The sequence below is a fragment of the Poeciliopsis prolifica genome, unplaced genomic scaffold, assembly GCF_027474105.1.
Source record: "Poeciliopsis prolifica strain line A6 unplaced genomic scaffold, Auburn_PproV2 SCAFFOLD021, whole genome shotgun sequence".
In the NCBI taxonomy this organism is placed as follows: domain Eukaryota; kingdom Metazoa; phylum Chordata; class Actinopteri; order Cyprinodontiformes; family Poeciliidae; genus Poeciliopsis; species Poeciliopsis prolifica.
Genome location: NW_026562396.1, coordinates 4285998 through 4308769, shown reverse-complemented (window position 1 = coordinate 4308769; position 22772 = coordinate 4285998). Strand labels below are relative to the sequence as shown.

At 39.2% G+C, this 22772-nt stretch overlaps 1 protein-coding gene across 5 annotated transcripts in view; it reads right to left on the bottom strand.

Moving 5' to 3' along the window:
* Positions 1-3017: 3017 nt before the first annotated feature.
* Positions 3018-22772, bottom strand: part of nhsb (Nance-Horan syndrome b (congenital cataracts and dental anomalies)) — a 43867-nt gene continuing 24112 nt past the window's right edge. The window contains exons 2-14 of one of the 5 annotated variants that reach the window (XM_055044809.1): positions 15258-15410; positions 15037-15173; positions 14550-14597; positions 13922-13966; positions 13789-13839; positions 13546-13608; positions 13226-13418; positions 11324-11458; positions 11063-11215; positions 9174-10826; positions 7635-9080; positions 7082-7205; positions 3018-6966 (exon numbers count right to left, since the gene is read on the bottom strand). In XM_055044809.1, the coding sequence (XP_054900784.1) occupies positions 6333-6966; positions 7082-7205; positions 7635-9080; positions 9174-10826; positions 11063-11215; positions 11324-11458; positions 13226-13418; positions 13546-13608; positions 13789-13839; positions 13922-13966; positions 14550-14597; positions 15037-15173; positions 15258-15410 (4835 nt within the window). In that variant the 3' untranslated portion in view covers positions 3018-6332. Of the gene's footprint in view, positions 6967-7081; positions 7206-7634; positions 10827-11062; positions 11216-11323; positions 11459-13225; positions 13419-13545; positions 13609-13788; positions 13840-13921; positions 13967-14549; positions 14598-15036; positions 15174-15257; positions 15411-19650; positions 20344-22772 lie in introns of those variants that run through there. The other 4 variants (XM_055044810.1, XM_055044806.1, XM_055044807.1 and 1 more) reach the window with 4 other exon arrangements.

Genomic DNA, 22772 nt, shown 5'->3' with positions numbered 1-22772 from the left:
AAATTATAACTACAGTCTAGAGAGACTAGTTATAATGCTCTTTTTATCACTATATCTCACTACTTTTGTAATGAGGCTTAATAGCGCTGGTGCAGCTAATTACCTTCAGAAGTAACATACTTAGTGACATCAAGTCCACCTGAGAGCAAGCTAAGTGTTGCTCACAGGTGATCTGACAGGTGCATACACATCTTTTCAGAAAAGCCACAGTGGCTGCAACACCAACGCTGACCAAGCAACATCATCACTTCTGCTTGCAAACGATGACTCTACAAAGTTCTAAATTTAGGGGGATGAATATTTATGCAGTGCACACTGAAGTTTTCTGTTATTTGTCCTATTTGTAGTTTGCTTCACAACATAAAGAAAAGGAAATGTTCAATGAGGCATCAAAAGACAAAAAATCCAAAGGAACTGAATACTTCTGCAAGGCACTTACAGGTACTTTGATCTGGCCAGATCTCCTGGCCAGAACTGTTATCCGTGCAACGTTTTGACTCATTCTACAGAATGGAGCACAGGCTTAGATTACAGTGTTTAAGCAGACTCATTTCTATTTAAAATTAACCATGTACGATTTATTTAAAATGTTTTTCTTTTTATCTATGACTCACCAACTTCGAATAATTCATACAAGAGATTTGCTGAAATGTTTTTGCAAGTGTTAGACATATTTTGAGCATAATACTTCAAGACCTCAAAAACAGTGATGCACTTCAAAATTCAAGACACAACGAGGGTGGTGCAAGAGATTTACTGGTCCAACATGTAGGTATTTTCAAGGTACCTGTGAAAAGTCATATTTTGAGGCGTTCAGTTGTTAAACATTTAATGTGGCACCAATCAAGATTTATTTTGTTTTGCTTTTAGAAGCTTGTTTTGAAAAATCCACAAATTCAAGACACCATTTAGATTTTTTTGTGTGGCCTTATTGTAAAAGTTTGAAGTCTCCAGATTATAAACTTAATTGTTGAATTACATGCACACTTAAATATATAATATGATCGGACACAAAACCACATGCTTGCTGATCCTCGTAAGTCGACAAAATGCTCCCAGAAAATAGCTGTTCACTTAAGTTTGCACAAAAATACAGTCGATTTCATAAATTAAATGTTTAAAAGACTTGAAACAATGCTGGATGAGAATGGATGCCCTGAACTAACCCAACCCTGACAGATATCCAAGTCACTTGCAGCAACTACTATGTCAATCACAAACTACATTGATATTTCTTTCGTCTCATACTGATCGTCATTGTTTTTAGAACCATTTTTGATTTTGTCAGTCACAATATAGCTTGTAAACACATTTGTGTACATTTGTCTTGAATCAATCAAATAAAAAATCTAAATATTGGCTGCAGAAGAAAAGAAACTGCAGCATGCTCATTGACAGAGATAATACAGCAGCTGGCAAAGGACATCTTGGACTCAAGAGGAGTGAGCTGGAGTGAGGTGACAAAGATTATAAAATAGACTATAGACTGTAACGACCAGCAGAAAACAAGGTAGTTGACTGCAGAAGAGTTTTTCTTTTTCTTTGGTTTTTAGCTGCAGTTTGCATCCAACAATATTGCATCTCTTGGATTTTATTTCTGCATCATTTCGTTTTCCTTATATTCTCAAAAATGTTTAGAATCATTCATCTTCTCCATCACTGCTAAGTGCTGATTTGTGCTATCACTTACAGTCGCTCTTAAGTTTACAGTTTCATGTAACAAAACGTAAAATACTTTTTAAAAAAGGCGAGGGGAGGTTAAGTCAGTAGGCAGTACCTTCACTCCTTACCTAAACTGGTTATCTGTAAATCGAAATGACCAATTGTGCTATTGTGGAAGAAGTTGGTGTGGTCAGCAGGTGGAGCCCCCTGTCTTTCTTCCCGAGTACAGCAACATACCTGTTGAGCGTCCATTTGTGACCCGATGAGGCGCGACGCCGCCGGTCTTCCTCGCACCAGACGCCGAGCCTTGTGGAGCCCCGCTGGCTCTGCTGTTTGAAGGTTAGTAGTTTTAGTTCTAAGGTATTTTTGAGCCACACAGTGTTCTTCACGTCGTAAACGGCACATGGTCATCCACATGTTGTGAATGCGCGTGAACACACAGCAGCGGGACGACAGAGACACGAGGACGGAAGTGTTTCTGACAGTTTAGTGTTTATTAACGAACTCCGACATTTGTCGCTTCTTTTCACATATGAACTGCATTAATATAAAAATATTTGGTTTCACTATTGTCGACAAGTTAAATGCCTACTTTATACAAATGAACTGACGAATAAATGGTTTAGTGAAAGATCATAAATTAAAAACAATATAATGAATTATGACAGATTTATTAGAAATTCCCCAGTCTTTTGCTTAACTGCAACAGAAGTCTGATTTTCTAGCTATGAATACGTAAATATTAATCTTAGACCTACATATTTGTTCAGGTTTAAACTTTGTCTGACAATTTTGAGTACCTCAATAAATTATTTTATTGTGTTAGTAATGCCTAAATATGAATTTTTTAGTGTCACAAAGAACAAAAATAAATAAATACGAATTTTGACTCTTTACCCTTTCTGAGCAGTAGAAAAAGAAATGAAAAGTCATGTTCTTTAATTCTTTGTATCACGTTTTTTCCTGTCACCCTGATTAAAGTCTGTCATCTGATTGTTTATATATTACCTACAACTGCTACAGGAAAAGACTGACATCTAGTGTAAATTCTCTGCTATTACACTGTTCTAATTGCATGACATTTATTTTAAATCCACAAAAAACACTTAGAAATCTTTCAAAATAATAAATGAATTAATAAATAGCAGAACGTTTATCACAGTAAAAAAATATGTAAAAAAAAAAATAAAATAAAAAAATATATATATATATATATATATATATATATATATATATATATGTGTGTGTGTGTGTGTGTGTGTGTGTGTGTGTGTGTGTGTGTGTGTGTGTGTGAAAGACCAAAGTAACATCTTGTAAATATTGACATAACAGGAGAAAACAAGATTTTGTTTTTAATCTTTTATTTATTTATTTTACAAAAGAATTTCCAATGATTTTTTTTCTCCTTCAAAAACATATTTACAGATTTATACAAAAATACAAAAGAGATTGAAATCTGTTAAGTTCTAGCTAGTTTTGAACATGGAACTACATTGAAACAGTTAGTGTGTGTGTGTGTGTGTGTGTGTTATCGTTTTATCATTGGCTACAGTTTTTTTTTTCTGCTCAGTCAGATATTTTTAGTCTATTTAGTGATATTCCATACTGTACACATTTGAAGAAAAATATGTGGTTATTGTTATACTTCAAAGTTGGGAATAAACTTTATAAAGTTTTTGATCCTTATGTTGTTATTCCCAAGCTTCTCAGGACTCAGATATTACAGTGTAACAAACCTGCAAGGATGCATCAAAGTCTGTATTCCTAATCAAAAGATTTTAATAAATCTTCCATTCACTGCTTTTAAAATTAAAGAAACAGTCGTCAGATATTTCCTACGTACCAGTAGGAAGTACAGTATGGGCAAATCCCTCTAAATAAATAGTCAAATATGTTACAGTATTTTCAGATTCATCATGTTCAATAATAATGTTTGCTGGAGAAACAAAATTCAACTATGAGTCAAACAGACAATGACTTTCTGATCAGGCCACCCGACCGTGTTTATGCATTGATATTTCCGTTTCCATTTCTGTGTTTTTTTTACGCTTATTTGTACATGTCATCCAAAGCAGATGGTCCAGATGTACACGTTTACTGGTTTCTTCAGGAAATAGCTTTCTCACTTCCACAGCTCCAGGGGGACTGAGCCCCAGCACCAAAGCTGATCAGTTTCCACCTTCCAGACAGATCCTATATCCATTTCTTTACACTCTTAAATGCGTGATTGTCCAGTGAGGAGATATACAGTACATGATAAACCCCTGTGTGTGAGCACAACTATACAGAACAGAATTAGCCAGACAGTTTTTACATCTATAGAACACACTATTCAACTTGACATTTAAACAGAAAATACTAAATCTTTTTTTTTTTTTACTGTGGAGAAATCCTGCAGATAAAAATAATGAATAGGTGCTGTCATTTTCTTTATTCCCCTCTTCCCGCCCTCCCCTCCCCTTTTTATTTATTGCATGCGATAAAAAAAAAACACAACAAATAAAACAGTGGACAGGAACAAGTGCGCTTTAGAAATTTGATGAATGTAAAATTCTAGTCAGTTCACAGCTTTTTTACGCTCTCCATCTTACACAGTGTCAGTTCTGCATTAGATTCGCTGAGTTTCAGACAGTTGTGTTTTATCTATCTATCTATCTATCTATCTATCTATCTATCTATCTATCTATCTATCTATCTATCTATCTATCTATCTATCTATCTATCTATCTATCTATCTATCTATCTATCTATCTATCTATCTATCTATCTATCTATCTATCTATCTATCTATCTATCTATCTATCTATCTATCATGATAAAACAGACATGATTTCTGAGGTATTCACAGAATACAGTGAATGGTTTCAATTGAAGCATGGTCTCTAAACATAAGAAGTATATGTGTTGTGTTTTTTCTGGTAGGCAGGTGAGAGTTCAAGCTTTCCACATATTTATATCTATTCAAAGGGCAAATCTCTTTCACCCTTGCAGCAGTCGTAAATGAACCATCAATGTTATGTCGTACTGTTGTCTGTTATTGTCTTCTCTCTTTTTAAAGAGAGATTATGTGATATGTTAGGTTTGAACTATAATCCAGAATGGTTTATTGGCCACTGGGGTTGAGCTTTCACCTGTCTAATGCTACTGGGTCAGTGCAAATGAAGGAGAGGCAACAAGGAGAGGCGAACAGTACACTGCTTAAAAAAAAATAAAAAATCATGTGTAATGTTCAGTGAGACCTGTTCTTTGCTACACGCAGATTGGTTCCCCATAAAAGTTCTCGTAATTTCAATATAGATAAGAGCTTTCTATTCAGTACAAATATACATGGATTTCATTATAAGATATATCTTTCTTTCTTCTATTCTTGTGTAACACGAAGTGCAAAACGAGGTTGGATCTGTGAAACCATACCAAGTTAAACTCTAGTACAACAGATTGAAGTCCTTCTAAAGCATTTTCACCATCTGCCCTCACTGGTTCACTTAAATTTGCAATGAAACGCACATTTCTTTTTTCTGGAATGGCAACTTTTGTTAGCAGCTGGAAAGAACAATAAATTTTAATGTCAGCTTTTGACAAGTGTGAGATTTAATTTTAGTGAAACTTTACATGTAGCTTCATATAAATTTATACGTTCAGGGACTTTCAAATGTCCTGCCACAACCAACTCTGTAGGAGAAAGGCCACTGTGCGATTGTCCAAAATTAGCCTGGATGATAGACAAATAGGTGCAAGCCCTTGCTCCTTCTGTTTGCGATACTCAAAGAAAAATCTGTTTTGATCTATGCAGCGTAAATGCAACTCATATCTTTTGCAGTGACATAATCAATTCTCATGTAATACAAAAGAAGTACAAAACTGTTGACACAAACTAGGATCAGGGATTCTTTCCACATAGGTCATGCAACAAGTTGGAGTCTTATCATTTTCTGAGGAGCATTTTTACAAAAATACATGCATCATGTTAGTATTTGGATATCGTTTTAGTTGACAAATATAAGATTGGCTCTTTGTAATATACTTTATGGCAGGTCTGCAGATGTAAATATAATAAAAAACTTGGTGATGAGTTGAGACTCTTGCAAGACTTTGCTTGTTGGCAGGAATACTGAGTAAAGAGTCTAGGAAGTCTGGCTGATGCACTGGGCACCCTAGGTTGAAAGAATACAAAATGTGGAAAGAATTTTTAAATGAAGAAGTAAATCAGTCCCCAAGTGACATACGTGCACCCGCACCGTTGAAAACACAAAAAGTAGAAATATTAGTAAAGATTGCATGTGCCTGTACATGCACACTCACTTTCACGATATTATGTCCTATCATTGTCCAAACAGTTGAGATTTTTTTATGTTTTTTTTTTTATTTTTTTTTGTTTTTAGAAAAAAGCCTGTTCAATCAAAATATTCCTTGCACTTTTAAAGAAGGGGACTATTCTTCACTAAATAAGGTATTTAAATATATTTTCAGGACTTCATTATAATCCTTTAATGATTCTCTATCTCACAACAGTCTGCCACTTTTAAACAGTTAGCTTTTAGCTGAGTGCATTTCAGCAACAGTCAGATTTGAAATGTTGCAGGAATCCCTCCACTGGTGAAAAGGAGAAGTGCAGGTTTTGAAAATCCAGTAAACAGCTAACAACGGGCAAAAGTTCTTATCAGCTCATTTTATGACGATCTATCATCATGAGGGCTCCCATCTGAGTTTTCTGTCTCCCCTTCTGAAATGGCTTGCATGGGCGCTGTGTAGAGGCGACTGCGTGTACTGTAGCGACTGCTGTTAGCAACCGGGGGGATCCGAGAACGTCCCTGTCGAGATGCAGCTGACATGGGGAGTGTTTTGGGAGTGAAACTTTCCGAGTTGGCCCGAGGAAAAAGGCCTGGTATCTGGATTGGGTCCAAACCAGAGATTGGGGGTTCCTGAGGCATAGAAGATTGCTCCTCTGCCTGTCTAATTGAACCTTCTTGAAGGGATTCCCCTGGTGTTTTGGGGGTAATGGGGCTCTTCAAAATCTCTGTCGCTGACATGCGATAGCTAGAATCAGACCTGCTGCCTTTCTTTAGCAAAAGAAGCTTAAACTCCTCGTTGGATGTGCTGGACTTCTTAGCACTACGATAGATTGGAACAGGAGCTCTCTGTGACCCAACAGCATTGGCTAAAGTAACAGGAAAGTTAAGAGGAGGAGCTGGAGGGACAACACCAGTGGAAACATTACTGGGGGTTACAGCTGACGCAGGGCAAAGACGAGACTTCACGTTTAGGTCTCCTGAGTCTTTACGGCCAAGGACCTTTCTTTTGGATCTGAATAAAAAAATTCCAAAGTAGTACAAAGAAACATTGTCAGTAAATAAACAAACTTTATAAACTTGAAATACTCTAAAGTTGAAGGCAATCTAAGTGTGAACTGTACAAATACCTGTGTATCATGGCAAAAAGGTCTTCTGTTGTACGACTCTTGTTAGGGGATGTAATAATAATGTCGTCATCAACTTTGGTGTCATCCGTCAGAGGGGAAAGTGAATTGTCACTTGGTGTGGAATCTGTGGAACACAACATCTCCTTGATATGTCTTGTGGTTGTCTGATTAATTAGTACATGTGCTAAAACATACTGCTCTTTACTAAATACTACTTACTCTACATCCTTTAAATTTGTGCCAAAAATGAGTTTTGCTCATTGGCAGATCATCACAGTGGACTGGTTTATTGTGTGTGTAGACAATGTTTGGACTAAGATGAAGCTGGATCCAGTACAATGTAAGTTGAAATAGGAAAGCAAACAACTTTTAACAAAGAATAATAGAGTAGTGTTTTTAGTTTACATTATAAGGAAACAGAAGATTTGGTTTCACCACAATCTGTGTTTGTTTCAAAACTATTACAAGCAAGATCCCCACCCATTGCACTATTTGTGTTCTGTAAGATGCAGTATGCAAACTCATTTTAGTTTGATTTAGTTTTTCAGCTTACCTTTGCTAAAGTAATCCTCAGTGTCAGGAGTGGTGGAGTCATCCTTGCTCTCTTGGAGTTGGTGCGGATGGGCACTTCTGGTAGCACCTGATATCACTTCCCTCTCTTCTTCATGCACTTCATGGCCTCCTGTCCTTGCATCGCTGATTAGGTAAGGATGCGATGCCTCTGTTGTATTACCAGGCACTTTGACAGGACTAGCCCATGGCCCTGAGTTTAAGTGGGATCCCCCAGCAAATTCATAGGCTGGGGGAGGAGGGTGGTCCGATCGCATTCCTCCTCTGGAACATGCAGCCTTCTGCGGCTCTTTTACCTGCTCGTCTTCTTCCTCTTCCTCCTCCTCCTCATCCTCGTCATCATCCTGGGAGAACGAGCGCTCCCCCAAAACTCTAAACTCGGAACGTGCATGTGTTGAGTGGGTGAGCCCCCTGAACTCTGTGTGTGAGTGAATATGAGTGTGAAGATCCACAGGTGAAGGGTGTGGAGCACGTGGAACTGGTCGATGCAGGGGTGAACTGTCTTCAGAGATGTCTGACGAAGGGTCCATCCTTGTCCTGAAGGCAGTCATCGCCCAAAAGGTTCCTGGTCCATACCGGTCTTGCCTTAGAAGCAGACTTTCATAGGATGGAGGTCCATCAGGGTGGCGACCAGGTGGAGGTGGCTGGGAACGTTCAGGAGAAGAGGTGTGATCATGACACGGGGGTCTGGGAGGTGGCCTTCTGGGAGGGAGAGGCCTGGTATTAACAGGGGGAGGAGCCAGGGTGGAACTACTTGGGGAACATTTTGGCCTTGTTACAGTCTCAGTTCCATTCGCTGTGTCCTGGTATGTTGTGGAAGTACACTGCGGCTCTGAAGATTGGCTAACTGAATGAAGCTTCACTGAACGAATTGTTGGAGTAACTGGCAGAATGTTTAAGCCTGGATTTGTTAAAGCAGAGCCTGAACTTGGTGGTGGATTGGTATTGGTTATCTCAGGGACCATTATTTTTGGTCCAGTGGACAAAACATTTACAACTCTGTGTTTGTTGTGGTGAAGGATGTGCATGTGGCATGCTCGGTGGGATAAGGTGTGTCTCACATAACCTCCATGTAGAACATTGAGATCAAGTTGAGAAGGTGGAGGTGGAAAGTCTGGATCTCTCTTATTGCAAAATGAAATGGAAGCCCCATCTCTAGGAAATTGTTGCAAGGAAGAGAGAGATGACTTCCTTTCTGGCACTTTAGGCTTTCTCTTGCCAGTTGAAGGGGACAGTGGTCCTGGGAAGAAGGCTGCTGAAGATGAGGGTAAGGTTGATGTTGGGGTTTCTGACTGACTGGAATAACCACTAGATGGTGAGGCTAGGCCGGCCAGTTTCTCAGGTGACCCAAGTTTAAAGTCTCCAGATGGGAGAGATGGACTGCTTTCCTTGGACTCTAAGGTCTGGGCAACAGCCTGGATTTGTGTTTCTGTGGAAGAGGAAGAGCTGTCTGGTGACTTCATACAATCCATAACAGTGGTGCCTGTAGCTGTGCTTGAGTTAGACATTGATGTGTACTCACCATTGTTAGACTTAAGCTCACTGTTGTGAAGCCACAGATCTGCATAGTCAGACTGCACAGCACCTTCATCCTTAAATGAGTGTGTATCGGCAGAACTAAAGGACATGGGCTCTACTATGTCCATGGCTCCCCCCAGTCCCATACCCCAAGTTCCTAAAGACTCTGTAACTAGACAAGATGACTGTAATGGTTCTGGAGCTCCTCCAAGTTCCAGGTCCAGTTCCAGCTTCATATCTGTGGAAGACGAGGTAAGTTCTTGTTCACTAACCATCTTTGGTTGATCCTTATCAGCTTGTGTGTCTGTTCCAACATCAACACTACTATTTGTTTCCTTTAGTGAGGATGTTCGCTTGGGTGGTGGAGGTTTAATTTTTGATTTTCTTAAAGGACGACAAGTCCTCCCTAAAGTCATAGTGCCTGTTTTGAACTCAAGTGGAGGCTGAGGATAACCTCCATGGGTTAATCGTTTTGCCACAGTGTTGGACTGATGACAATCAGGCCCGAGGTCTGCATAGTTACATGTGTATTCTCTATAGCTCTGATTATACTCCCCAAGATTCACAGAGGATGAGTAGAAACCTTCTGTATCAGATGGATAATGAGACCCAGGCTCTTTTTCAGCATTTGTTTTCTGTTTACTGAAACATGTTTGGTCATTAAGACCTTCCATTGAGCTGTATTCTTGAAGAAACTGGTGGCTTTCACTCAGTTTTTGGGTGGGATCTGGGTCTTGATCTGGATCAGTCTGATCTTGGTCTTGGGGGTATGTCCACTCCCCTTCGCTGGCTGTACTGACCCCCGCATCATCTAGCTGGTCTGTGGCTGATGATGTAAAAGAGCTTGATCTGTGGCCTTGACTCTGGGGCCTGAGGTCAGAGTGGTAGGAAGGATCCAGGGAAAATCCCTCATCAATGGCATTGGGTGCTGTATTAAGTGATAACTCTGAATCACAGTGGGAAGAGCCTGTCAGGGGTGGAGAAGAGGGAGGGGGGATAGTTTCAGATGTTTGCGAGGGGCAGGTAGAGCTGGAGCCACTCCAGTTTCCACTTGATGACTGGTGGTCCTCCTTGTGGTCCACATGACTGCCTAGAATGCCTGTAGTAGACACTGAGTGAATAGGGCTGCTAAAAGTATCAGAACTGGATGAAATTTCACAGCTACCCATGTCAGCCTTGCGGGGCAAGCGAGAGCGACCCCTCTCCATCCAGCTATGTTCTGGACTCCCACCTCCTCCACCGCCCCGGTCTCTTTCACTCGACCTCTGCAGTCTTTTTAGGCTACCAAGTTGCAGCGGCCCAGGGACTGCCTGGTCATCTGTACTCTCTTCTTCATCCTTCATCATCATCATCTTCATTCTTGGACTTGGTCCGGATGGAATGAAGTCCTCTGCTTCATAAGGTGATAAATCTTCATCATCATCATCATCGTCATCATAGTTGTCATCATCGTCTTCGTCACTGTCAATTAGACGGCCGCCCTCTCTTGGAAGGCTACGTGAGCGTAAGCGGCCACCGTGTGTAGAAGCTGTTGTGTATGTTGAGTCCGACTGGTCACCCAAGGAGGAAATGTTACCCGTAGAGTGGGACAGAGAGGCAGGGATACCTTGATGGCTGCGCTGAGCTCTAATGCGTCTTCTGGAGGGAGCAGCTGTACCTAAAAGGTAGAATCAGAAGAGAGAATCACAGATGTTTTTCTTTCACTGTCTGAACCAACAGATATAAGTCGAAGATGAATGTAAACAGATAGTTCTATTCTAGCAAAGCATTGGCATTGATTTTAAAGGCTAGACCTGACAATTACCAATCAATCTTTTATGCTAAAAATATCTATCCCTGCTTCAAATTTGAACTTGCAGCGACATTCTCCATACTTTGTGATCTGAAACATACATGCTATAAGGAAATCATCTGTCTGGCAGCCAGAGTCACGAGTGTGATGGAGACGCCCACTAATTGAGAGGTCCTCTTGACAGAGAGATAGTTGATGTGAATTGGTGTGGATGATCACTGTACGCTCTCTTGCCACAGGTGATTCATCTGAGTCTGAAATTAAATGAAATAAAGTATACATACAATTTCTTCTTGATGTGGCAACTGTGAGTAAGTCATGTGAGTCCTAACATCAACCTACATGTATCTGCTTTAACATACCCATGTCCTGTTGTACCCGTTTGGGTATTCCAGTGATAGTCTTTCTCCTCCTCAGCTTCCTTCTTCTCTGAAGCACCGACTGGGAGTGAACTAGAGAGCAACGGGCACTGGCCTCTCTGTCAAACCCGACTCCTGCTTTGACAACAGAGAAGCCAGGAGACATTTACATGTCTGAAGCAGAGCAGTACAGATTCTCACTAGTGATTATTTTCCCAAATGATTTACTAGTGCTGAAAACTTAAAACTATCATTAACAAAATTATATATTGCTTAAAACATCCTTGCCAGATATATTTAGAACAATGAGAAGGTATTTGGTTTTTTTTCTGTCTTTGTTGTAACAAATCTTCTTGACATTAAATCTTACTCTGTTGAATTTATTATCTATTTCCCAATAAACAAAATTGTGGGTTGAGCTGCAGGGTTGAGGATGTGGATTGATTGATTATACACTGGCAATAATATATCTATACACTCTCATGGATCTAAACTCTATTCACACCAACAAAGCTGAATATAGCAGAGATTGCCTGCAGAATATGGGAGTGTGGCATGGATGGAATGGTTTTTCACTCATGACCCCCAGCACCAATTAACACTTGTGGTATAAACTAAAAAGTGCTGTCTGTGCCAGAGTAACCAAGAACAACAATACAAAGCCTGATATGCAGCAAATGCTGCGTGAGGGGGATTCCGTCCTACAGAAGTGTGTAACCAAGCTGGTGACCAGCACAAGGAGTTAGTAGGTTGTTGTGGTTGTGTACTGAAGCTTCTCTGAGTTTAATAAGTAAATTGTTAAACTGTGTTTGGAACCCAGCCATGAGGAACTGAATTGCACACAGAGAACAACCTGGAAAAGCGTGAACAGTAGACATAATGAACCAGACTTTGGAGAATTGGAAGTTTTTATCTCCTGTAGCTTTCAAGGACTGCATTGGGAAGACAAGTGCAAGGCACCCTTCTTTGCTGGCAAAAATTAGGACTTCATCTTCAAAGGAATCAAAACTGATCGGTGTGACTATATGCTAACCAGCAGCCATATTCCAGCTGAAGATAAGCTTGAGCAAGCTTATTAGAAATTCTGCAAAAATAATCAAATTAATAATAGATTTCCCCCAAAAAAGACTGCTTTGGATCCTGCCTACTATGACTGAGGAGGCAGGATCAAAGACATCGTCCTGAGAGAAAGGAACCACAGCTCCACACATGCTGCCTGTGTCTGCCAGTCCAACCCAATGCTGCCCCACGGTCTTACTGATCACGCTTGCCCCAGCCCAGAAAGCACTTCCCGGAGCTGGGAGACGAGGAGCCATGGCCCCCCCACATGATGCTCGTGTGCACCAGTCCTACTTCACTTCCCCAGTCTGCCGCTGCAGAGGTGCCCTCTGATCACACCATCACAACTTCCTTTGTTCATTTTCCACTCAATAGAGATTCCCCTATTCTACAGAACATCTAAAGTTCATGATGACTTGTGACAACATTTCATCATTTTATTTGTTCATTTTCACTGTTCAAATGCTTTTTAATATTGTGCAAGTTTTTATTTTCTTCTTTTTTTTTCTAAACTAGCAGTTTAGCTGAGAGTCACTAGCTCAGTAAGTTTATTGTTTGATGTACTTTAACTGGAAGGTTGAATTACTTTTTTTCAAAAATATTCTTATACTTGAAAAAAATTGTCTGTCAAGAATGCCAGTGCTGAACTTAATCTTTCATTTATTGTTATTTCAAGCCCTATCAGCCATTTATTCTTAAAACAACAACTGAGACTGGAAACTATTTGACTATTATTTTCTGACAGTCAGATGTATCGCCTCCTATCGTGGAGCAACTGCTTAAGTACTTTCGGCTACGAATGTGAATAGCCTTGAATCAAATTCTTTTTTTCCCTGTTAATTTTACCTGTGACATTAATGGGGATAATGCATGAGGAGACCGCTTGAGAATCGCCATTTGTCTTCTGATCTGACGGCGGGACGTTTTCCTTTGACCAGTTTGCCTGCTTGTCTTGGGCTGCGGGGGCACTGTGGTTTACGGCCTTCGCTGTTTGGCCTCCAATGACCTCACTACTTTCACTTTTCTCTATCGAGGTGACCTGGAAGAGACATGCAAAATATTACATGTGATTTAACACACTATAAACCACCAGGCTTTTTTATGCTGGAAAGAGATAGGAGGAAAAATAGAAACACAAAGGTTTAAACAAAACAAATTTTGGATACCTTTCTATTCCATGGAATGAAGATGCAACCTTCAATAGTTTCAAGTGAGTAAAAGCACTCAAACTATAAACACAAAATACAACAAACAAAATTAAATGAAAACACTATACCATGAGTTATCAAAAACAACAAAAATATTAGTAAATAAAATTGTTCAAATAAAAATCAAAATATGACAAATGAATGAGAATATTCTTCTTTACAAATGTAAGAAAATGTTCTGTATATTTGTAAACTTCTCACTTTTCTTTCGATTGTTTTCACATCCTCCTCTCTACCAGGCCTCTCTTGTAGCTTAACAAAATAGAAAAGAAAACAATGTTTTTTGTTCTCTTTGCAAACATAAGAAAAATAAGACAATAATGTAATTCCTTACCTTTCTCTCTGTGGTCTGGATATTTGTTTCTTTGACAGTCTTCTCCTTCAAAAGATTCAAAACAAGACAGCCTAAGCATCACAGATTGGAATAAACTCCAATCTTTTCTTTAAATAATAAATTAAAATAAACTCAATTCTAATGAAGTAAAAGTCAGCTGTTCAGCCTAAGTCACGATTTCCAACCAAACACATTTGCACAAGGGCAGCACCTTTGTGACGAAGTTCAGTAGCAGCAACGTTAAATCTGTGACATACATATAAAATGAGCACAAGTTGTATGTAACGTAATTAAGAATTAGTTGAACATTAGTTGAACATTGTAAAGTGTGTTAGTGAATGTCTCATCAAGTAAAGATGAGTAGTTAGTAACTGAATCCTCTTTTTGGGATATTTACCAGTCTCTGAAAGAGACCAATTATAAAATGACAAATATATATATATATATATATATATATATATATATATATATATATATATATATATATATATATATATATATATATAAATATATATATATATATATATATATATATATATATATTATATATATATATATATATATATATATATATATATATATATATATTAATCCTCTTTTTAGGATATGCTGATTTGTAAAAACACACCTTTCTGGGTTGATACTCCAGCTCTCGTTCCCTCTCTGCTCTCTCTTGCTGCATAATGAAATTAGAAAAAGATTCAGGCTATTAGATTACACTTTATATAGAACTGAATAATAAAACAATGTATTTGCGTTAAATGAAATTTTTCTCTGAAAAATACATAAAAAGCCCATGTAAAATGTGCAGCAACTGAAAATGTTTCAGGTAAATTTTGTCTGTAATATGAGTTAGTTGACCATGCTTTCGTGTTGACTGTATATCTTGCTTGAATGAATCCATTGGCAGTGTTTTTCTTTCCCCTATGAAGTTGTTCTACCCAGTGATTTTTTGATCAGCTGGCTCTTTTTCTCACTAAATGTAGCTATTGCTCTCATTAATCCTGTAAAGTGTTTCTTTTTTAACCATAGAAAGTTTTTATGATTTACTGATTCTCTGCTCACTAGGTGCCTTTTATGAAACAAGTTCTACGCCCTGTCTGAAAAAGGCATACCGCTCGCGCGAGCCGACTCCTCTGTTGCCGCCGAATGCTATGCGGTGAGGGAAAGGTGGGCATGGGTGGCGCCACGGAGATGGAGATGGTCACCCTGTTTCTCTCTCGACTTGAAGAAGGCTGATGCTGTTGTTCGTCTGCAGCCAAAAACATTCATAGAAACTGATCATCTGTAAAAGGGCACCAAATACATTGCTGCTTTTTGTCTGTGTTGCTCTCACCGCGATGCAGAGCTCTAAGGCTCAGATGGGCATTCCTGTGGAGCTCCTCCAGACATGGCGGTCTGGTGCATGGGTGAAACACGTTGTGTTGCTGGTGCCATGGAGCCTGATAGTGCGCCGACAGCTTGCTCTCCATATCCAAGTTTGATACAGCTAAAGGGAGAAGGGACAAAGACAGGAAAACATGAAATGGGAGCAAAGACTTTTTCAATGATTACAGTGATTACCAACAGGAACTTCTATCCATGAATTATCTTCCGCTTATCACAGATTGGGTGGTGAGGGCAGCAGCCTGAGTAGGGAGGCCCAGACTTCCCTCTTCCCAGCCACTTGTGTCAACTCCCCCGGGGGAATCCCAAGGTGCTCCCAGGCCAGCCGAGAAATATAAATAATCTCTCCAACATGTTCTGGGCCTTCCTGTACGTGTCTTCCCAGTGGGACATGACCAATCCAAACCAAATGGCCAGATCACCTCAACTGGTTCCTCTCAACATGGAGAAGTAGTTGTTCTGCTCTTGAGTTCCTCCTGGATGACCAAGCGTCTCATCATATCTCCAAGGGAGAGCTCAAAAACCCCGTGACGGACACTCATTTTGGCCACTCGAGTGTTTTTTTTAAATATAATTTTATAATTCTACATCCTATCATTAGCTGGTCTCTGAATAAACATTCTATAAACTAAGAGTGTTTGCTAATAATGAACACTGTTCTTCAAAGAAAGGTGCCATTTGTGATATTATAGCATAAGTAGCACAAAAATTTGTCAAGCTCACATCCAGATACTACTTTGTAATTTACCTTCAGTACCATGTTTAATTCAATATTGTATCAACCATTAGACAATTTGCTGAAGCTGTACCATTATACAGTAAAGCATGTTCTTTTTCTGTTTTTTTTTTAACTGTGCAACTAAATATTGCAAGCATATTAGGTGCCAGCAGGTGGCAGCTGAACCCACCCACGAAAGCCAGACGTGCAGATCGCTGTTTTTCTCTGTCCCTCATGTTTGCTTATTACCAAAATCTATCATTATACGAAGACAAAAGCACCCCTGCCATCTTGAATGGCAGATGTATAATAGTCTCCATGGTAGGAAGAAGAGGAAGAGGAGTGTGATTATCTATTCCTCTTATCTGCTCTCAAAAGTCCTCTGGCTTTATTCATGAGTCGTTTCCCCTCTTTTAACCTGATATTCAACATGCAGTTGTGTCCTTGAAAGCCATGTTGTACATCAGTAGCCAAGCAACCTTTCATCGCTCATCAAGGCTTTTATTTGCTGCCAATTAAATCAGTGAGCTCACATCAACAGCTTTGGGTTGATTGAAACTACAAGGTTAGAGCAGTTCATTTACACAACATAATCAGTGACACAGCTGCCTGCCCTGAAGAGTGACAAGTTCCAGTTCTTTATATTTTATAAGCTATTTATCGATATCGATCTGTGTGTCTGTGGATGGGCATATTTATGCATAAATACATTGGCGTAGACATAGATATAGATATTTTTCAAAGTAGCCGCTGAAATGTTTTTCTGGCACAGTCGAGCTATTGTAATTCTTTTGTCGACAACATAAATTAACGTGAGAGCTGCTTGACAAACTGAAATTCAGTTTGCTTCATTATAAGTTTTTTCCCCCAGCATGCAATTCAGATGCATCCACTTGCCATCATACAAACATCTTTAGAATATTCACCGTTTAATTAATCCATTTACTAATTATTGGGGGATTCTTTGTCCTAAAATTGGGGCGTGGATTTTTTCTTTAAAAACCTGCGTTTCCTATGGCAAGGATTAAGAAGCCATTTTTAGTGGTAAAAGATACAGTACAGATTTATTAATTATGATTTCTTTTAAATCTAATCCCATGGTTTAAAAAAAAACACAAAAAAAACAGGTCATGGTAAGATTTGACAATAAATCTTTGAAAAAGCTGAGCTGGTTATTCTTAACTCTATTTGGCCTGCAGTTCATTATTTGCGGCAGCATTTCATGTTCGGCAAAGATACAACTGACCACAGATCTATGCCGGTTTAATTGAGTCCCTTTCCTCTATTCTACCTATCATATTATTACTGTGTTTCTCTAACTGTTTCCCCCCCCCATCTTTGTGTCTGCAGGTGCAGTGTCAGCAGCTTACACTGTCATTATTAAGACTGCCTCCGAGTGCCAGTGGTGGCACACAGAAAGAAACGGTGAATAAATTCACCATGCACACTGCAACACTGAAAACAGAGGATTGTGGGGCCCAAGTAGTCAGTATTTCTTTTTGGTTAATAGTGCTGTAAACAGGGAGGTAGACATATTTGTTGCATAATGTATTTTTACAATGTATTTTAATTACACTATTTTGAAGTCTCACAAAAATCATGAGTAATTAAAGCTTATGGCCAATTACACAAAACTGACACAGGAAGTTGCAATGATACTTCTGAAACACTCAACGCCCTAACCTGTCTGCTCTGTGTGATTTATTTGACTATTGCAACATTTCATATATATCTTAAATTTTCCTAAATCATCCTGTCTATCTCCTGTTATTCCAGGCTCAGTCGCACTGTTTTGTTCATATATATATATATATAAACCACCTGTTATTTAATAATAACTCAATTTCTTTTAGAAACAAATAAAAAGTAAAACACTTGTGAAACCTTTGAAGCAGTACTGATTACTCTTCTTATGCGCCAACGCTTGGACTATAAGAAGAGTTAATGTTCATGTTAAATGTAGAATAAGGCACATCAAGCACACAGATTAAAAATGGTGAAAAGACTACATTATTATTATTATTCTATAGTTTTTACATCTAAAATAAACTAGAACGAGCTTCAGATCACAGCAAGTCTGTTGATGCAGTTTTTCAGGTTTTAAGAGAAGTTAAACTGTAGCGTAAAACCAGTGGTAGCATCAAACTATGAGGAGATAACAGTGTCCCATCCTCCATGTCACAGAACACAGATTTATCATTGCCGTTTCTCTTTCTGGCACAGCTATATGATCTCTCTCTCTAGTACAGATATGAGTGAACGTAAGTCATTAGTGGAGAATGTATTAGGGTGTATCTGGGTCAGGCAGCACACTCCCTATGGCAGTAGCTGCAGAATCTTGTCATAGCAGACAGCTGTTATATAAGAAACACTCGCTGTCTGCAAAGGAAATCCTACAGTGTCCAGCCACGTGCACAGGCATTTTTATTCAGAATTTTTTGAAGCAAGCATTTACCTCTACGTTTATTTTTCTTTTAACTGCTTTAGCACCACCAACAATATCCCAACTTTAAGATGAACCCTCTCAGGCTCAAATTACTTGAAAAGACTGTTTAAGTTGTTGCAAATCTGCAACACCTGCCTGGAGAGGGTTAATTTGGCTAAAAATTAAGACTTCAAGAACAGAATACAAGAGACAGTTTACTTTGGATCTCAGAGGGTCTCGTCTGCAATTTGATGTTCGCTTCTAATTCGTCACATGCTTTAAATGTGCCTTCTACAACAGCACATGCAAATAAACAACATGTGATATACTTCAGAGTGAATCAGATTATGGTTCCTCCGTATGGCAATGGAATACATTGTAAAAAAAAAATATATATATATATATGACCACTAGAAATAGTGGATGAATCGGCATGAAGATGTATGGAACAAAATCGTAAATTGGATTTTTGATTGGTTTACTGGTTCATTCATTCTTTTTCAAAAGTCTTTTCATCAAAACATTTATTAATATTTCTGGTAAAACACATGAAAAGTAATAAAGCAATATTGCAGCTGCATAATCTCACGCTGAAGATTTATTCTTTAAATATAACCATCAATTTGAGCAAATTAATAGTTTTTTGCTATTAGGACAGTTCCTATAAAATAAATGTACTTTCAGTGTTTTTGGAATCCATATTTTTTTCTAAGTTAATTATGTTATCTGGGGATATTATAGCAATAATCCTCGACTTCCTGTTATTCTGGGGTATTGAGATGATGTCCCCCAATGGGCCCATTTCTTTTTGCCATTCTTCACAATGATAAGGTCAAAAGAACAAGACATTCAAGTAAGGCAGATCAGAGTTGATCTTATAAAATACAAAACACACAAAGCTCCACTATGTACCACCTTTAGAAACTCAGGAGGTGCTGATCACATTTTGTGACATAATCTTACACTGAGCTTCCATTCACAAAACCTTAATATTACAACAATTACACTGCATCAGCTGATAAACAAGCTGGTGTCATATTCCTCCTGCATAACTCCACCGCGCATTGGTTTTCCTGATGCTCACGTCAGAACAACAACAAAGGAACATGTCATCCACTCTAAAGATATTTGACATTCCAGACAACAACATGAACTAAAGAGGGAATAAAACAAGATCAACAGGGATGTAGTAGACGGTACCTTTGGACTGCACGGGGGCACAGCCCAGACCAAGACAAGCCAACGCCATGATTTGAAGCCGTCTGCTGTGTCTTTCCCACGATTTTTGATTTCTACGCAGCCCCTCCTTTCTTCCTGCAGAATCCTTTTCGTCTGTTGCTCAGGAGCATCGCCTCACTTACTCCTGCAGAACTTGCTGAAGCAATCCCTTGCAAGTCCAGCATCCAAACTAACAGCATTTGGAGACGCATAGACCCTCCCCCCTCTTCACCCACCCACCCGATTCTGTTCCCCATTCATTGGTTCATTAAGGTGCTTTTTTTCTTGTTTTTTTTTCTTTATGTTAACAATCCTTCTCTATGTCCACATTATGGTTTAGCGGTAAGGTAAGCCTGTGCTGTCTCTCAATCTGAAATTTCTGTTTTGTTTTTTTTTCCTCTAACTTGTCTCTAGTTCACCCCCTCATCTGCGTGCCTCAGATGGTAGGATCCTGCCTGTGCATGGCCTGTCACTGACCGTAATCTCTTTTTGATGCAGTAATATGCGAAGGGAGGGGGAGATTCAGCCTCAAAGTATTAATGTATTAATCCACCACATGCTGGGAATATGTATCACATGCTCCAGCCTTCTATTGCTGCCATCAGAGAGTGAAGACCTTAGAGAGGGTTTATGCAGGAGTAAAGTGATTCATTGTAATTGCCAGCTGCTGATAAGCTCTACACCAAAAAGGAAGCATAGAAATGCAAATACACAAAAAAGAATCAATAAATAAATCACAAACACCATTACCTATAAGTATTGTTGAATGACGCCGTCAAGAAAACTTTGTTTGTCTGGTGAAGGTGAAACATTCCCGTGTGGTCACAAAATGCACGGCATGAAACGTGCACCGATAGGCAGAGAGAGTGGAAGAGCACCCTGCCTGGTAATCTGCTGTAATCTGGAGCTCTGGCAGCTCACCGACTTTGGAATAGAGCCGCCAGAGTCAGCGGCCCGCTCGAGGAGCTTTCACCCTCCCGCCATGCCCCAGAACGACACAGACCAGCAAAGTCTGCGCACACGTGGGTTTGCACGCTTTTGCCGCGGTGGTCAACACCAGCAGGCAGGAGAGAAGATCACTGTGAATTTTAAATGTGCATATGCTCCTTGCGGTTTGTCTCATTTATTTACAACAGATTTCCCCCCAACATGACTGCGGGGAGCTTCTTAATAGCTTGTAGCCCCTGTGGTTGTTTGTCAGGTTGTAATGTCTTGTGTGAAACATCAAAACATCAATGCTGGGTCACACAGACATCTTAAGCACACATATTCTTTAAAAATACTCATAGTTGTAGTTCCATTACATTACTGATAGGTTTAATGTTCTTTTTTTTAGCTTTTTTTCTTTCTTTTTTTTGCTTAGTTTCTTCTAATAAAAGACAGATGAAACATCTTGTGCTATCCTTTCCCTCAACTCATTTCCTCAAGACTAAAATGAATAAATCATTCTTACTCTCTAATCCACAGTGGCTCCTTTTTTTAGTTCCTCTTGGCTCCACTCTGCTCTAACCTGCACCGTGTTCATGTTAAACATGGTGTGCTCTTTCTTATTAGGCTCTGAAAGCTTTCTTTAATGTGAGTCACAGAGTACGACAGTGAAACTAAAAGCTTTATTTATAGTCACAGTATATGTCACAGTGACTCAGAGTCAAAGAAAAATATCACCAGTGCAACAGGATTATTTTCAGAAGCTGCTCTCAAAGTTCGCTTTGCAGACTCAATGAAAAACAACCTCCTCTACTGCCCCTTGGTGGCGAAAAGGGCAAACTACAGACTCAGGCAAAGCTGCCTGTGGCTTGGCAGAAATCAGTCTAATTAAGTTGTCAGTGCTGGGACAGTTTTTCGGCTTAGGAACATGTATGCAGTTAAATCTGTTTGCAAACTCAGATTCACGTGAAATGAAATGAATGTAATGAACGTGTCAAGTTTTTTTTTTTTTTTCAGTAAATGTGTTTCTGATGTGGTTACTTGCATAAAAGCGAAAATCCAAGTAATCCTCACAGACAAACAGATCAAAACAAGTAAGTCAGTAAATTTGGTTATGTGTTATATAGTATAATGCCATAGGAAATAAGTACTGAACACATGAAGACAATTAGCCGTAAAAAGGAAGCCAAGAAAACAGCCTAAAATCTCTTATTCGTCCTGCCCCTAATCAGCGCCAGTTCTAAATGATGGCTCATGGAATGAAAGAGAAACTCTCGAGGTTTTTCCAACCAACTCAAAAATTAATTGGAAAAGTTTTCTAAAAGTTAATGAGCACTTGTTGAAACCTTCTGAGAGACCTGGAATTAGATTGTGGCGTTTTACCATGGAAAAAACAAGTAACGCACTAAACTACACTGTTCTCCATGCCAACTCAGTTCACAAGAAAAAGCTGATGTTCATTAAACGTCCTGGTTGACAAACTGATCCAATATTGGGAAAATAAAGAACTAAGCGCTTTGGCTGTCATTGCACACTCAAAGTTTGGAGAGGCGACAGCACCACACACATCACCCCCAAAATACCACACCAACAGCGATCATTACAGGAACATCATGGTGCAGGACTGTCTTTAGGAAAACAGTGCTTTGAGACTTTATATCACTAATGTTATTTTATTTATTTGACATTTATTTATACAAGGTAAATCTGACTTAGACACGCTCTCATTGTCAGGTAACCCGTTTTTAATAGATGTACAAATAAACAACAATACGTTGAAGCCGACTGAAGTCAGTACCATCAAACGAGACACAACTGAAAATAAAAGACAAATTGACACTCATTGAAAACCCACTAAAAGGTGTGAAGATGAAAAAGAAAACAGAGGCGCCCCTAATCTCAAAAATCTAAAGACACTGGCAGAAACAACTGAACAACAAATACAACTTGCTTCTCCGTAAAATCTTAAACTTGTCAAAAGGGCTCTTTTTTATGAAGTCCCACCAAATCCTCCAGAAAGTGTGTGTGTGTGTGTGTGTGTGGGTGTGTGTGTGTGTGTGTGTGTGTGTGCGCGTGTGTGTGTGTGTGTGTGTGTGTGTGTGTGTGCGTGTGTGTGTGTGTGTTGTGTGTGTGTGTGTGTGTGTGTGTGTGTGTGTGTGTCATCCCTTTTTGCATGC